Source organism: Pagrus major, chromosome 8, assembly GCF_040436345.1.
Source record: "Pagrus major chromosome 8, Pma_NU_1.0".
Classification (NCBI taxonomy): Eukaryota; Metazoa; Chordata; class Actinopteri; order Spariformes; family Sparidae; genus Pagrus; species Pagrus major.
The window spans coordinates 8,472,211-8,488,727 of NC_133222.1; the positions used below are offsets into that span (position 1 = coordinate 8,472,211).

At 42.4% G+C, this 16,517-nt stretch overlaps 1 protein-coding gene across 1 annotated transcript in view; it reads right to left on the reverse strand.

Moving 5' to 3' along the window:
- The window catches only part of LOC141001679 (voltage-dependent calcium channel subunit alpha-2/delta-1), a 67,835-nt gene that overhangs the window by 41,465 nt on the left and 9,853 nt on the right, over nt 1-16,517 (reverse strand). The window contains exons 4-6 of the mRNA XM_073472827.1: nt 2,274-2,333; nt 1,497-1,532; nt 417-546 (exon numbers count right to left, since the gene is read on the reverse strand). Of these exons, the coding sequence (XP_073328928.1) occupies nt 417-546; nt 1,497-1,532; nt 2,274-2,333 (226 nt within the window). The remainder of the gene's footprint in view (nt 1-416; nt 547-1,496; nt 1,533-2,273; nt 2,334-16,517) is intronic.

Genomic DNA, 16,517 nt, shown 5'->3' on the forward strand with positions numbered 1-16,517 from the left:
AAATCAAACTTTTTTTTTTACTTATGATTCAGCTTAAAAGTTATTAATTCAAAGCCTCAGGACTCAGGGAGTTTTTTGATTCAACCTTTTCATAACATTGAAAAAAAACAAAAAACGATTGCCTGATGTTTTGACAAAGGCCAAAAGCCCACGTGAATTAATTTTAGCTAGAGGACCCTCTGTTCATTTACATCCCAAGGACACACGGCTTACCTAACAGACAGAGTACAGGAGAAGATCTTATCATGCTGTATTGCTGTATCACTTTTTTAAACCATTACTTAGCCATGGGCAAATTTTGCTAGAGGCACAATCTGTAAACAACATTTCACGATGGGTTGGTGTGTCAGTTGTAGCCATGGTTACCATTTGGGTCTGCTTGTGTGTGTTGGTGTGTGTGTGTGGTATGTACTCACAGCCATCATAGATGTCCGTGGGGATGTGGACAGCCGTGTGGTTGTGATCAGTCAAACGTTTAAATGACGGGTCCTCTTTAAAGTCTGGTCGAATCCTGTATTTCCTTCCCTCTGTCTCATTTGCATCCAGCTGAGGGGGAGAAAAAAAATAAAAATCAAGATGCAGACAAGAATGCTGACCGGAGGTTTATAACATCATACAAAGTCTCTATTCTTTTTGCTGAAGCATCAACTGCATGCATGAAACAGTTTGTGGGTTTATTTGAAAGCACAGTCTGACTGTACATCCTCATCAACTTCTGTCTGGTGTGATAATGTCATCGCTGCAGTTTTCACACCCTCCCAGCTCATTTGAGGAAACGTAGCGTTGTCGACGATATGCTTAATGATATCTTGCTTTTTTTCTCCTTATCATTTTCACTTGGGAGGAGTGGCAGGAGACAGCCAGATTGTCTGTGCCCCTCGTGGAGATTTATAACTCCTACCGTGCATTCACCAATTTACATCAATGAGAGCAGTACAGTCAGGAAGATATATGAAGAAAAAGCATGATGAGATATGGAGGAAATGCAGGGTAGAGAAGGAACGAGGTAGTGAGGTGGAGAGGGAGAGAGGGAGAGAAAAAAAGCAAGGGGGGGAGGGAGAGTGTGTGAACAGTTGCTTCCTAATAAAGCAACAGTGTAGCCAGCTCATACATCTCATCTGTCAATTAGAGGAGAAACATGGCAGAAACCTCTTCACCTGAGAAAGGGTGGGAGGAGGGATGACAGAGAGGAAGCTACTCTGGAAGAAAAGCCTGGAGAAGAGGCAAAATAGGGAGGGATTGCAGTAAACGGCTGAGGCAATAATAGAAAAACCAGGGTGCAGGAAAGACATGAATGTGGTGAATAGGAAAATGAAAATGGAGGAGAGGAGACGAGGAGGCGAAGAAGACGGGGAGGTGAACGGGAGGACAAGAGAGAGAAGGTGCTGTGTAGCAAAAGCATATTAGCGGCCCATGTCTGAGTGTGACCCGTGTGTGCGTGGGGGCTTAAATGGAAGGAGAGCAAATAGGCGGTCGGGGAATAAAAGCACACTCACATTGTCCTTCGCGTTGTAGTAGGCGATTTCATCATCCTGTAAACAAGTCACACGGAGCACAAATATCATTTTGGCGCTGCTTTAGGGTGTTGCACAAAGAAGCATAACATTTATGCAGGCATGAAATGCTTACTTCATTTCTAAACACTTCTTTATTTCGTTGGCAGACAACTCCATTAGTGAATTCTCTAGTTTTATGCTAATGAAGACACTGGCCCTTGCTACCAATCGAATGAATACTGTATGAGTTAAGCTGAGTGTGCAGTGTGTTCCTCTTTTTACATCTGTGTCTGTGTGCCTGTGCAATGCCCCAGGGTAGCAACGCCACGCCGTTGAGAAAGCAATATTGTAATTCACCGCTTCCACACATATATAACTGTGTCTGTGGCACATATTTTTCCTGACCACCACTTTACACCGCGTTATAATCGTCTGCCTCTGTGGTTCTTAGAAAGCAGAGTATCTGTCATCTGAAATGAGCTGCATAATGTGTCATAATAGTGTATAATGTGCAATAAACCTATTTACTAATGGAGCTGTAATCACTGCTAACGACACACGGGCACAAACAGATTAAACCTATTCAAACAATGAAATGAATTTATGGGCAGTAAACTCAGACTACGTGCATGAGCATTAATGTTTGTGTGTCAGTGTTTCTCCAAGTCATTTACCCTAAGTATAATAAACACATATAACGTGCAGATTTATAATATCTGTGCTGATGCAGGTTCTCCTATAAGTAAGAGCGTCTGTATTTTTGTGTCGCTCTGTTACCTCAAACTCGTCTTTCCACTGATACGCCATCTGGAAGTCCTCAGCAGCTGTGGCCAGTTTCTGGGGAGTGAAATATGACAGGGATTTAGATTGGAAACTGTACAAGGTATGCCTCCTTCACAGCGTCAGTCTAATTATAGATATTCAGAGCAAAAGAGAGGACGGTTTAAAAGCACGATGGAGACCATCCCGGGGATGGAGAAATGATCGTGATCTCACTCGCAGAGCTCAAACCACAGGGTTATCGCTGTCTTACAGCAGTGTCCACTAAAGGCCACACGACAGAGTGTCATACTGCCAGAATGAAAAGGTTGTAGTATTGGTTGGAGAGTAGTGTGTCTGTGTGTGTGTGTGTGAGAGAGAGAGTGAGAGAAAAGAGAAAAAAAGGGGGTCGTCGGTGTAAGAAATAGCAGATCACTGAATAAAGTCAAGTGCAAATGGATTACAAACTGAGAGGCTGCCAATCAAGTCGGATACTACTAAATTAGAGGGGGGATATAAATGTAATTAACCTTGCCTTTGCTCTACACATCGCACTAACATGCACACTCACACTGCTAAGCCACAGAGGAAAAGAGAATATTTGTAACCGCAATTCATTTTTCTTGGACCAGAACATTTCTCACGAGTGACAAAAAGTTCAAGCACAAACTAAACAGCACATATTTATCACTATGGCAACCAATGCTTTCAATGCCTTGACAGGCCTTCTTGATAATCCTTCACTTTGATTTCATCTTTATTCTTTCCTTTGTAGGGAAATGAGGTCATGCTGAGAACACTAACAAGGTCCCTGTGACACATAAAGAACAGGGACACAGGCAGAGTTTTGAATTCTTCATTTCACAGTTCACATGTGAACTTATTAAACTGATTCATGCATTTTAAAAGATTTTTCTCATTTTTTTCAGTCAGGCATTTTTGCTTTATATGAGCTTTCTTTTGCTGGAAACTAGCATAACTGCCTGCCAGTGCAGCTGCAGGTGATTTTCATCACTTGATAACAGGGTTTTGATTCTACAACCTTTAAATGTGTGTGATTGAGCCATCATGTCAACTGACCACTGGTAGATCAGTGGGACTGATCTGCCCTTTTGTATGGACATTCATATTCCCCAGATGATGTCTCTGGCATTGACATAAGTGATTCCACTAGCACCGCCATGAGGATGACCATCTTGGTTTTTGACTGAAATGTTTTACCAACTATTGGATGGATTGCAATGAAATTTGGCAACAAAATTAATGGTCCCAAGAGGATGAATCGGAGTGACTTTGTTGACCCTCTGGCTTTTGTTCTAGCCCCATCATTAGGTCAAAGGTTTCACATATCCATTGAAATTTCTCTCAACATCTACTGTATGGATTGGGACACAACTTGGAACAGACATTCATGGTCCCACGTGGATGAACCACAAAGACTTAGTGATCCCCTCACTTTTCCTCTAGTGTTACCAGCCGTCACTAATCTAGTGAAATCACTCGAAATATAATGAGACAAATTCAGTACAGAAATTCACGGTCCCCAGAGGATGAAACTCAATGACTTCGGGGACCCTGATTTTTCTTCTAGCGTCACCATCAGGTCAAAGGTTTAACTTATCCATTGAAATATATCTCAACATCTACTGTATGGATTGGTACACAGTATGGTACAGACATTCATTGTCACCAGAGGATGAATCCCAAAGACTTATCCCCTGACTAGTTATCCCCTGACTTTTCCCCTAGTGATGCCCATGGTTTAGAGTAAAGCAATCCTTAGTTCTCAAAAGATGAATTCTAAAGACTTTGGTGATCCTCACTATCATCAAGTCAAATTTTCAATTTGTCCAATACTTCATGACCAAATACCTGCAATTAAAGAAATGCCCACCAGTGTTTGTTGTAATTTGTGTTTAGTGCTTATTAACAGTTAAGCATGCTGACATTTGTTACATACTGACTGACTAATTAGACTGCACTTACAGCCTCATCAGTCCACTTGTATGGCTGTACACTGTTTCATTAGCAATGGACACTTAATTATCAGATTATTATGATTATCTCGCTTATTTGAAATTGTTTTCTGCTGTGTAGAAAAGGTAGGAGGTTAGAATGAAAAGAACAGTACGATCCCAAGGCAGACAGGAGGTAGAATAAACAAACAGATACTGACATTATTCCACAAGACTGTGCGTATGTTCACCCAGGTAAATCCACAGAGATCAAACCTCAGCCTGGCCCTGGCCTTCCTTCTCTGACTGTACTGGCTAATGACAACCCCATGGAGGAAAGGACTGCCCTTAAATAAACTTGCCTGTCTGACACACCAACTTCCTTCGCAACAGCGAAGGTTACCATAGCCTCAGAGAAACTCTACTCAGGGAGGTATTTGAAATTAATCGATGCAATTAGAATTGATGGTCGAGTGTATTTATAGCCGAATCGCTCTCTGATATCCATCTGTTGAAAAATATAGCATCAGACATGTCGGATCTGTGCATGAGCAATAGCTGGATGAGATGTTAATAGTATATGTCATCCTGTGTTACATACAGGATGGGTCTGAATGTGTATTTGGGTGACCATGTGTCTGCTGTCGGCAATGGTTCCATTCTTGATCAACAGCCCCATCCCTTTGGCCTCCAGTCCTGGGCTCTGTTCCAGACCTGTCCCCACCTCCTCTGCACTGGCTGTCAGCAGCTAAATATACACGCCATCTGAGCCATAAACCGAACATACACACACACACCAACACAAAACAGTGATCATGATCATATTGTGCACCATGTACAAAAATAACAAGCTCAGTCACTACGTCAAGAACTGAATCATGTGGTCCAATTTATAAATCATTTCCATCAAAAGCTCGATGTTGATGCATGCAGTCCATAGCTCTAACCCTAACCCTGTGCCACTGGTACCTTTTGCACCACCAATCTAACCCTGCAAAAACAAGTATCATTACAAAAATGATTGATTTGCATTCAAGGGTTTTTAAAAAAAAAGTTTGCCACATTCTAAACAAAAAGAAATCATGATACTTCATATTTCATTCCTTGGGAAAAAAAAGAAAAGATATAAGACATGCAATAATGTGCCACCTGAGGGAAAGCGGGAGCCGCAGTTCATATCGGTGCTGAAAAGGCCAAGTGCAGAAGGTCTCATCATTAGGTTAATGTCAGCTAATGTCACTGGAACATCACATCATGTTAATGTCGCACCACTGAGCTAACTGAGTTTATCACTTATGCATAATTCCAGACGTCTCTAAAAACATGTTCAATTTGCTTAAATGCATATGTATAGTATGATAGTACAGCGGTGCAGGAACATATGGATATGGATTGCAGAGCCCCCCTTTGGTCCAGGATTTCTCTTGTGGTATGATGTTGTACGTGTTATGGTACATTCGAATAAGCAACAGCTGTTCAATACTTGTCGCATCATGCATCATACTCTGGCAATTTGGGTGACATTAATGGAGAATATTCTGCTGCAGTATTTAGCGTCAATATACCCCTTTTGCCTCACACACTTCCTGTATATGAACACGCACATGCAAACACACGCACACCTCCAAAGAGAGCAGACGACAGGGTTGTTAAAAATTCATGACAGCGCTTTTGACGAGGCTCCTCTCCCCTCTGGGAGGTGTGGGGGGAGGGTGCGGAGGGTCGGTGTGAGGAAAGATACCTAATTACCCTTCCCCTTTTTTTCTCTCCTTTTCCGCCGTATCTCTCTTTGTCAAACACGTACACGCACTGGGGTTATCAGGCTACCCAAATAAAGCAACGCCACAATCAAACACCACAGAGCCTCGGTTTGATGAGACCGCTCCCTGAGTGACAGCTAACCTCTCTAAACTGGCATAACAGTTCATTACGGGGCTGCTGCAAGTTGCTGTTTCTGACAATTGATTAGAAGCCAGCGTAACTCTGTTGAAACACACAAATTTAGCGCTACATGGGAGTGCATAACACACTCCCCGTAGACCAAACTGCTCATTAGTCTCCCTCTCACTTATTGCAGTATGGATACCCCACCTCCACGCCATAATGAGTTCACTCTGTCACTAGGTGACCACTGGAGACCCGAGGAGAGCCACCGTTCCCCTGCAGCCCTAATGGGGGAAGAGGAATGCGTGGTTTGAGGAGGCTGGGAATTGGATCTATGAATGTAGCGAAGTGGAGTGTTTTAAGGAATGAAGTGCTTCAGTGAGAAAAAGGAGAGAAGAGGAGAAGCAATTCATAAAATCTAATAAGAGGGGGGAAAAATGACCGATACTGTCTGCAGGCAGCATTGCTGATACATGTAGGCTCGCTATATCTTAATCCCATATGAGCAGAAAAACGGCCTAATGATGACCACAACAACTGTTGTGCCTATCAATAATCCGGCAGCCAAATAGGGCAAATACTATATTATTTCTCGTTTCATGCACTCTCCACTGTTCATGCACACTGATGTATGAGATCATTACGCTGCAGCCATAGAGAGCACAGGAGTGTTTGGCCCGAGTGTTGGATGGCAGTGGAATCTCACCTGCTAGCCCCACAGAGAGATATTTCTGCCCTGCTCTCACCAGTCTTAGTTGTCATTCTGCCAGGGCAGCCTAGCAGCCCACCATGCATTTAGTGAGAAAGCAGAGCACAGCTTAAAGGATAGACAGGGAAGATGAGACAGGCTCTGCTAAACCTCACAGAGCCTCCCAGACTCCCTGGGCGCGCACGTGTGTGTGTGTGTGTGCGCGTGTGTGTGTGCGTGCAAGTGCGCGCGTGTGTTTCTAAAGGCTCCACACGCCCAAAATCAATGGGCCATTCAGAGCACATTGCCTTCTCCCCCAGACAACAAAGCAATACACACAAGAGTAGTAACGGTCTAAAAGATCATTAACACCCACATCCAGTCTTATCTTTCCCGTATTCGTTTTTGACAACGTGTCTACATTCATGAACGCCGGCTACCTCCTCGCCATAATGAGTCCCAGCTCAAAGGGATGGAGAGAAAGTTAAAATGGGGGGGGGGGGGTCAGCGTGAGAAGCAGAAAAGAGAGGAGTCTGAAAGGGTAATGGGGAAAGACAATAATTATGAGCAGATGCATTAACGGAAAGGACAGTGCAAAGACAAGTAACAACACTCTGACTCAGCATGATCACAGTGTTCACAGTACTCATTAAAACTTAGCTCATGAGAATGAACAGCGGCATGATAAAGAGACAGATACAAGGGTGGGTGAGGGTTTTTCAATAAAGAATGATGGAGGCTTTTTCCAGAAATGCATTAGATCCTGGGATAAGGACAAACAAATGCAACCTCTTGTGTAAATGTCTAATGAATACATTGCGTTAATGTGTGTGTGTGTGAGTGTGTAAGGTGTAATGAGAGGGAGATTGAAAAAAAAAGATGAGCGAGAAACAAGAAGAGACTTGAGTGAAAGGGAGAGATGAATAGGGGAGATGGACAGACAGGGTAAAACAGAGCAAGAGGGGACAGAAGGGAGTGCAAGAGAGAGGTGATACAAAAGCGCAAAGAGAAGATTTGGAGGTAGTGGGAACAGATTTGCAGCAGGAGAGAGGAGGGAGCATGATAAGAGTGAGACAAGTCGAGAGGTCAGAAGATATTGGGTTTATTTCAAATTCCAGTTGGACAGAAAACTGTGGCAAAAGGTCAGGAGCTGGACACAGAGGAGAGAGAGCAGAGATACGGACTGTAGCGTGGCGAAGGAAGGCGACCGAATAGCAAGGAATGCAACGATCGAAGGAGATGGAGATGGAGCGGAGCAAAGGCAGAAAAGAGAGCATGAGACAGAGGGAAAGAGCAGAGGTGTGTGCAGCTGTGAGAGCCCAGGGGAGAGCCGTGCTGCTCCACATGGCTCCTCTCAGAGGCCAAACCCTCCGATGGGAACAGTAAATCTACAGCTGCTCCTTGTCTGATTCGCTCTCTTTGGATCTTTTGCTCTCATGCGTGCAGCTCAAAGATGTGCATCTCTACTGTCGACCGCAGAGAATTTATAATGTTTGTCACCTGATCAGATTTCACAGGGAATCTGCTAGATTGCTACACAACACAGGCACAGTCACGATCTTCTACTTCGAAAGGTTAAATGATAAAGGGACAGCTTACTAAAAGGCATTCGATATAAAGGGTTTATAAGTTGTAACTGATGGATTTACAAATTCTTAATAAGTAACTGACGAATGCTTTATCGATCAATTAAAAGACGTTGCCAGGTTTTGAAAAATCCTGTTGGCTAGCATTTATCATCCTTGCTAATTGGTAATAATGCATTTATAATGTTAATTAATCTTTAAACCTGCAATAACAGATCTTTTTTTGGCCACTTTTCAGTGTAACAAGATGTGAATACAACTTTAACATATCATCAACTTTTGAGTTGATACGTCAATAACATGATGTATGTACTTATCCAGCAGTTACAGGACAACAATATCATTCATTTGGAGTCATGTTTCTGGTCACATGGCGAATGTTACTCACTCTTTTAGCTCTGTTTTAGGTCTCTACCTTCTACAGGGAAGCATCTGGCTCGTTGGTTGCTGAATGCTTCACTATAATCACCTGCTAACTTTATCTGTCTACCATTTGGTGCTGAGTAGGTAGTGTACAGGTAGTGTTTTGACTTTGATACCGGTACCTTAATGATACTTTTTTTTCAATACCGATTTTATGAAATCCGTTTTAACATAAGATTACAGTACACACACGCGGTGAGCCCTATCTCTGGGCATTAACTAGTCTTTTTCCTGCATGCCTCAAGACAGCCAGTCACCAGCACTATTAGATCTTGGCACAACAAGCAAGCCACATGCTTATTGGCTCACTGACTCTGAAGAGATTAACTCCTTCGGTATTGCAGTTTGGTATCTAATGACAAGACATTTTCAATACTAGGTCGAGGCAATTTAGTCTGTGCCATAAAAGTATGGAAGTTCAGTACCCAGCCCTGCTGCTGTGTCTGAAAAGGCTATGAAAGCTGTCAGAGTGAACAAAAATAGTAAAGTTGAAGACCGGTTGGCTTAACGATGACCTGAAACTTACTATAAAGCTGAGTGGAGCTGCTGATTCATGAGATTACTCTCTGTAGGTTCATTGCTATGGGCAACCCATTTCATATTGTTTTTACATTGGTCTTGGTAGATTGAAATATTGATTGTAGCCTATTTAATGAATGGTTTTAATTATCTTGTCTGCAGCCATAAGCGTTAGTTAATTCTTAGCAAATGTTCAAATCTTAACAAATGCAGTTGTACCCATATCCTGATTGTCTGAACCTGGCCTTCCCAAAGTTGTGGTAGCTAATGTATTCAACTGACCTGTAAAGAATTAATAAATGATTAATAAATTGTATTCAAGCCCTTAGTTGCAATGAATAACTCCTTCCCTTTCAGACCGTGGCATCAAGACAAAAGTGAAAGTGGAAAAATCATTCCCCACACAAGTGCCATGAGTTCAAATCAAACACACATGGAAAGGCCTGATGGAAACATAGAAGCAACAGTGTCAGAACGCAGCAAGGTTTATGTGAATTGTGATTGAGAAAAACGACCACTGTTGTAAAAGAGAGGCTGCTAATTATCTTGTCACATCTCGATTACTGTAATTATACCAAAGTTTCACGATATTGATTCAAGAAAAATACTACCTGTCACATTTAATCAACACTTATTATTAAAAGATCTGAAAAACTGCCTCTGCTGACTCTCACAGTTTGTCTGTCTCCAAATGAAGAATCAAAATATAACCACAGGCATGTTTTGATCCACCAGTGTGGATTTCTCCTCGATGAATGTGTTAGACACTTGTCCCTGGCCTACCATAAGTCTAGTTAGAAATCCCCATCTGCACTGCTCCCTCCATCTCTCTTTCTGTCTAGCTCATACCCTTACATAGACTAACACACACACACATAAACACGATTGCAAGCACACAGACAGAGACACATGCAGACACCTCTTGTCTGCTTAATATGATCAGTGCAGAGCAGAGATGGGAGGTTGAGTAACATCTGCTCCAGAGACTGGCATGTCTCTGATCATATCATAGCCTCTGTTCATTACTGCGTTACGTTGGCACACACACACACACACGCATAAACACACACATGCCGAAAAAAATCATAATGTCAAATCGTGTGCTCATTATTATAACATTGTGACAGCAGGCAACAGATGAATAAAAATATGGACCAGCACCTGGGGCACAAAGACTCTAATTAACACATGCACAACTATCACACCAAACAGCACACACTTCTGAATGAGGGGAACTGGTTAATTGAGCTGAATCTTGAAGATGATAACATTATAAATGTAACATCAAATATATAGATGTAAACATAAATAAGATTTGAGAAGAAAGTATTGCTGTGTCTTGTTACAATATAGAGAGAGGTTCTGAGAGGCAACACTGAATGGCTATTTATGTGTCTGATAATTATTCCACTCTATTGAGATGGAAGAGTTTCCATATGCCATTATGTAAGTTTTCAGGCGCCGGTGGTTACAGCCGACTGGAGATCTGGCTGGGCATCGGCAGAGGAAGCAGATTGGCTATCAAGGAGATCTGGCTTGGCATCAGTGGAGCTAGAAGACTGGCGATCAAGGAGATCTGGCTGTGCGTCGGTGGAGACAGCCGTCTTGAGTTAAGGGAGATCTGGATGGTGGTTTGCCGTGGCGCTTGGCTCTTGTGAGGCCCAGGAGCTGAGAGGGCAAGAAGCTGGGCAGCAAAGAAACATCAAAGGAGAGCCATGGGGACCATGCATTTTTCAGGGGGAGTCCACAATGAAGGATTGCCTCCGGATATCAGGGTGGCTCCTAAACTGGTCAATCGAAGGGTCATAGTGTTCACGATATGCAGGCAAACAACAAAGCAATACTCTCAGGAGTTGTAACTGTTAGACTTCTAACACCCAAATCCAACTGTATCTTTCCCTTACTTGTTTCTAACAATGTGTCCACATTCATATGCTGGTTACCAATTCACCTTAATGAGTCCAAACTCAAAGGGATGGCTCAAAGTAAAAATATGGGTGATGTGAAGGGTCAATATGAAAGGCTGAAAAGAGTGGAGTCTGGGAAGAGGAAAAAACATACATTTTTGAGCGGATGCATGAAAGGAAAGGACAGTGCAAAGAGAGAAAGCCAAAACTCTGATCACAGTGTTCATAGTTCTCATTAAAACTTAGTTTATGAGAATGAACGGTGGGATTATAAAGAGAGATACAAGGGTGGCTGCGGGATGTTCAGTAAAGAATGATAGAGGCTTTATCCACAAATGCCAGGTCAGGGCATCCAGGCCGGAGGCTAATGATCTCAAGGCTAGCCAGCTGGGAAACAGGCCTGGGTACAGCCTGGGGGCTTGCAGGCGGGGAATCATATTTGGTACTAGCTGGCAGGGATGCAGGGGAAACTAGATTGATGGTTAAACGCTCTTCCGACCCAGGTAGCGACTTAACAAGCCAAGGTTTGAAAGAAAAGAGCCATATTGCCAGTGACAAAGAAGCGTCCTTCTGTTCTATACTGGCTTTTTGGCAGTAGATTAGAAAGCACTCAATGGCATGACTCACTTTATTTAGTTCATCCACTAAATCTTGTGCTTCCATTTTTGGCCAGATTGTTCAGTCAGGCATGTGAGCACAAGGCAGCAAGGAATAGGACCCAAATGGAGAAAATCTGGCAGATTGGATTGCTTCTGATTCATTGATAAAATCAAGGTACATGCTAACTGGCATGGGTAAAAAGTCTGAACAGAAGGAACTGGCAGTTTAGGGTTAATAGGAATGGAGCAGGTACAGGGTCCAGGTTTCAAGTCCCAGCAAGCAGGAGACAAGATACAAGCTATTTTAAAGCGATCATGATATTAGCTCATGATCTTAGCTTATCCAATAAAATGGTGCCTGTACATAATAATAGACTTATTACTGTATATGTACATCTAATACAAGAATTCCAAGAGATGTATAGTGAGTATAGAGATATAAATTGTAAAGATTGTACATCATACAATGGAACTATATTGTTTCCTTGACATTTTTGTGAAATATCCTACAGTGGCGACTAAAGCCTTTTATAAATGTAGAATCTAAAAGTATATAACATTAAAGATGTGACTGAACTCGACACTGCAGCCAAAGCTTTCGGTGACTTGAGACTGGACCAGCGAGGCATGGGGCCATGCTTGGCCTTAAAAATGTACCAGTGCGCAGTTAAAATATGCTCCCTGCTTCATTTAAATACATGAGAGGACAATGAGGGTAGATAAGCTTGTCAGGATTTCAAAGTAATAGTTCAAATTAATTTTAGAAAGAGGTCAGAAGTATGACATCTCTCTCTGGTGACTAGGAGTGTTTCGAATATACTGATTTCATCACAAGCAGGGGAGCGGATCCTGCTGCAGGTCAGGTTTGAGAGTTTCAGTGGACATTCTGATGTTTATCTATCCTACTGTGAAAATGGATCATAATTCGAGGCGACTTTAACAGACTGAATTCAAGCTGACCACAATGCAAGCTGATAGTGTACAAATCAAACAGAAACAATTGCCCAAGTACCTACTGGTAAAGTCTGGCATTATTAAATAACAGTAATTACCTCACATCCATTTTTTATAACAGATTATTGCATCTAGTAAAACGTTCCTAGTTCATAAGCCCTTCATTCCATTTCAATAATGAACATAATTTGCATGCAGACAAGATGCCAGCATCGGTAAAGGGAGATGTGTCTTTTTGAAAACACACACTTTAACCTACACACACACTGTAGGTACCCACAGACAGTGGAGAGTTTTTAGAAGTGCCGGTTGAGGTACGACACTAAGTAATGTTGCAGGCTTGCTCATTAGTCACTGAATAGAGCCCTTCACCCCAGGAAATTGTGTGCGCACATGCACGCACATACACACACACTCGCCTCATGCAGATTGCTCAAACAAAAGCAAACAACCGCCGCAGACACATGGCTGCTGGTTGTTAGTGAGAGAGAAAGAGAGAGAGAGAGAGAGAGGTGGACTGTGAACAATGCCTTGATGTGCGAGTGTACGAGGATGTCTCTCTTCAGTGTTTTATCAGTTAGCCTTTTGCCTTACCAGTTCTGCACCATCAATAAATACGTTTTTAATTACAGCGCACACAGACAGCTACACAAAGAGAGAACAGGCTGTGGATGGGGGAAGGAGAGGTGGACTGAAGTAATTGGATCTAGCCTCGAGCACATCACACACTTTCATTATGTGGTCAACTACATTTGACAAGCGTTTTCAGTCTCTCTCTCTCTCTCTCTCTCTCTCTCTCAGCAGTAGAAGTGAGCTTCGACTCAAAAACAACACTGTCAATAACAATGGCAACTTAATTTGTCTAATAAGAAATATGAGGGCATCAGGAAAGTCACAGTAAGTGCTGTGAGTTGACGGATAAAAATATAACCAAAGAGGACACTCAGGTCAATGGACTCCATAACAGGAATGTAAAGTAGTACGAATATGTAAATCAAGCTGATAGGTGGAGCAATAGAGCTAACCATTATACCATTTTTGGGCCACTTTATTTATTAATAATGTCTCCTACGCATTAAAGCCTTATTTAACCTTAGCTTACCACAGGCAACAGTTAAGTGATTATACAGTACAAGGACTAAAGCAAGTTAAAAACTGAACAGTTTGAGCCCTGCTCAGGAGAAAATGTTTGTAATGTATCAAATTAAATGTTTTATGAATGTAAAACTGCTCTATGCCTGAGAACTTTATCAATTAGTCAGCAAGCTCACTTGCCACTATGGGCCATATCTAAGCGATCAGTGGCGCATGGTCTAAAGCGCAAAGTAAGGCGCAGGGTACACAGGGGCGATATTTAGACTCTCCATCAGTCACTGGCTTGTTTTGTGCATAAATGAAACCAATCCCAGTTTCATCTCCCATTCTCTTTAAGAGCACCCGTCAGATAAACTTAATTTATTATTTAAAACTCCTGACTTGCTGACAGGATTGTTTCGTATTTCATGTTAACTAATGTTCTGTATTCTTCTACATAACAAAAGGTCACAGAGTCCGGATTCATATGGTCTAACAGTTTTGAGTGACACAGTCGTCCACCTGACAAATCCTCAGATCTTGTCTAAAAATATTTATTTCATGAAGATAAAATTTAAATTCTGTTCTCTATGGAAAGCTCTAGCTATGGCTTTTAGTTTTTACTATCTGAATAATTTGCAGGAAAAATATGACATTGACTTTAGACCAGCATTATCTTGGTCTGCGGCGCAGTGGCTTTCTGCTGCCTTAAGATAGCAATGTGCCATCAATGCACCTGACCAAACCTCATTTTGGGACCAACACGCCCAAGGGTGCGCAAGAACAATCAGTACCTGATTTGTTTGTTTTTAACAGTGGGGGATGGCCATAAAAACTATATAGTAGTATGTCCTCTAGTTTGGTCTGGGGGTGCATTTCCAGCAGCACAGGTGCAAATGAATGATCATACAAATATTGTAGGAATATTATAGGCAGCAGTGTGTCTCTACGATCCTCTCTGTCTTGCGACTACACATTGCTACTTGTCACTTTAATTCATGAAGATGACGCCGCTACTCTACAGGCTACAATACAGTATGAGTATTTACAGTATAAAGTTTAGACGGGTGATAGCAGGTTAACAAGGGGCCCCACCCTCCTCATCCTGCCTCAAATCGCCTACTGCGTATGATTAAGAATATCTAAACCTGCAACAAAGTCAGCTGCCACTGCTAAACCTAAACCTAATGGCTTAACTGGTGCGGGCTGTTTAATGTTGACTGTGTGCAGTATTATTCAACATCAATAATGCATCATGTTTAAAACATTGTAAACGTCCAACAACAGCTGTCAGCACTTTCTCTGCACGCATTGTTCATATAAATGTCCTCACCTCCACAGGTTGACAGTGGGCTACGTTCCGCTCTGTACATACAAGAGGACACCAACACTAAACAAAATAAAATCATGATTTACAGGATAAAAGCAGCATAAATTCTGCATGAATGTGTCTGTGGCTGTAAAGATAACATGTCGCTCCACTGTCACTACTTAGAAAATTAAAAGTAAAAACATATGCTAGGAGGTCACGTCAGGATACTTAATTAAGAAAAACAGACACTGGACATGTTTATCAAAAATAGAAATTGTTTCATCTATTTTTATCAAAGGTTACTTAAAACGCTCAAGCATCACTTCCAATGCGTTTCATTCTGGCCAGAAGGCGCGGCTGCAGCCCCCACAGGACCCCCCATTCCTGCACCAATGTGTGTTAATTGTGTGTCTTTCCTGTTGAGATCAAACCCCAGAATACATTGTAAAACCTTTGATAAAGTGATCTCTCCCAACAGTGCGCAGCCGAGTACTCATTAATAATGCATGTTACACTCTGCCACACACTTATTTATGGAAGCCCGCATAGACACACACTTGCTCCGCACACCTGTGGCTGGGTAAACGGTGGCCTTTCAAAGGTCATCCATCATGCAGAGTTAGAGATCAGAGACGGAAAGACAGCCAAGACGAAAGAGAGAGAGAGCGAAAGACAGAGAGGAAAGGGAAGGATGAAAGTTTGAAAGTAGCTGACAACTAAGTGGAAGTGGCTCAAGTGCCTTGGGCTATCTCCAATTATGTTGACATTGAGCGTCACTCCCGTCCTTATATCAAAGGCACCGAACAAGAGAGGATCTCCCAGCTGCAATGAAGATTCTCCTCCTGTACACTGTCTGATAAACTTTATAGCCAAATTTACCTGAGGAGATTGGTCAGCAAAAAATCCACTCAACGCACAACTTTAAACTCTACTGGGACGCTGTATGTATAAGTTCTGATTTAAGTGTGCTGGTGTTTATTGGCACCGCTGTGTGGTGTTCTTTTCGAAAACCTGAGCTCACCGTCGTACTCTCTCTCTATCGTTAATGCTCTCTGACTTTTCATTGCACCTATCCTCCTTGCTCATTTTTCTATCACTCAATCATGTTCATGCATTTGCCCCTCTTTCACATCATCTATTCATCCATTTATCTCCCCATCCATGCATCTCTGGACAGGGAACTCAATATCGGTGTGCCTTGAGGTTACTCGTAGAGGAGGATGAGACAAAAAGATGCAATAAAGAGTGAGAAGTGATCGATGTCCGGAGGTTGGATGGACTGTCAGCATCAAGGTAGCTGGACCCCCCCTCCCACATAAGACATGAACGCACATACAGACGAACACGCCCGACCCTCGCAA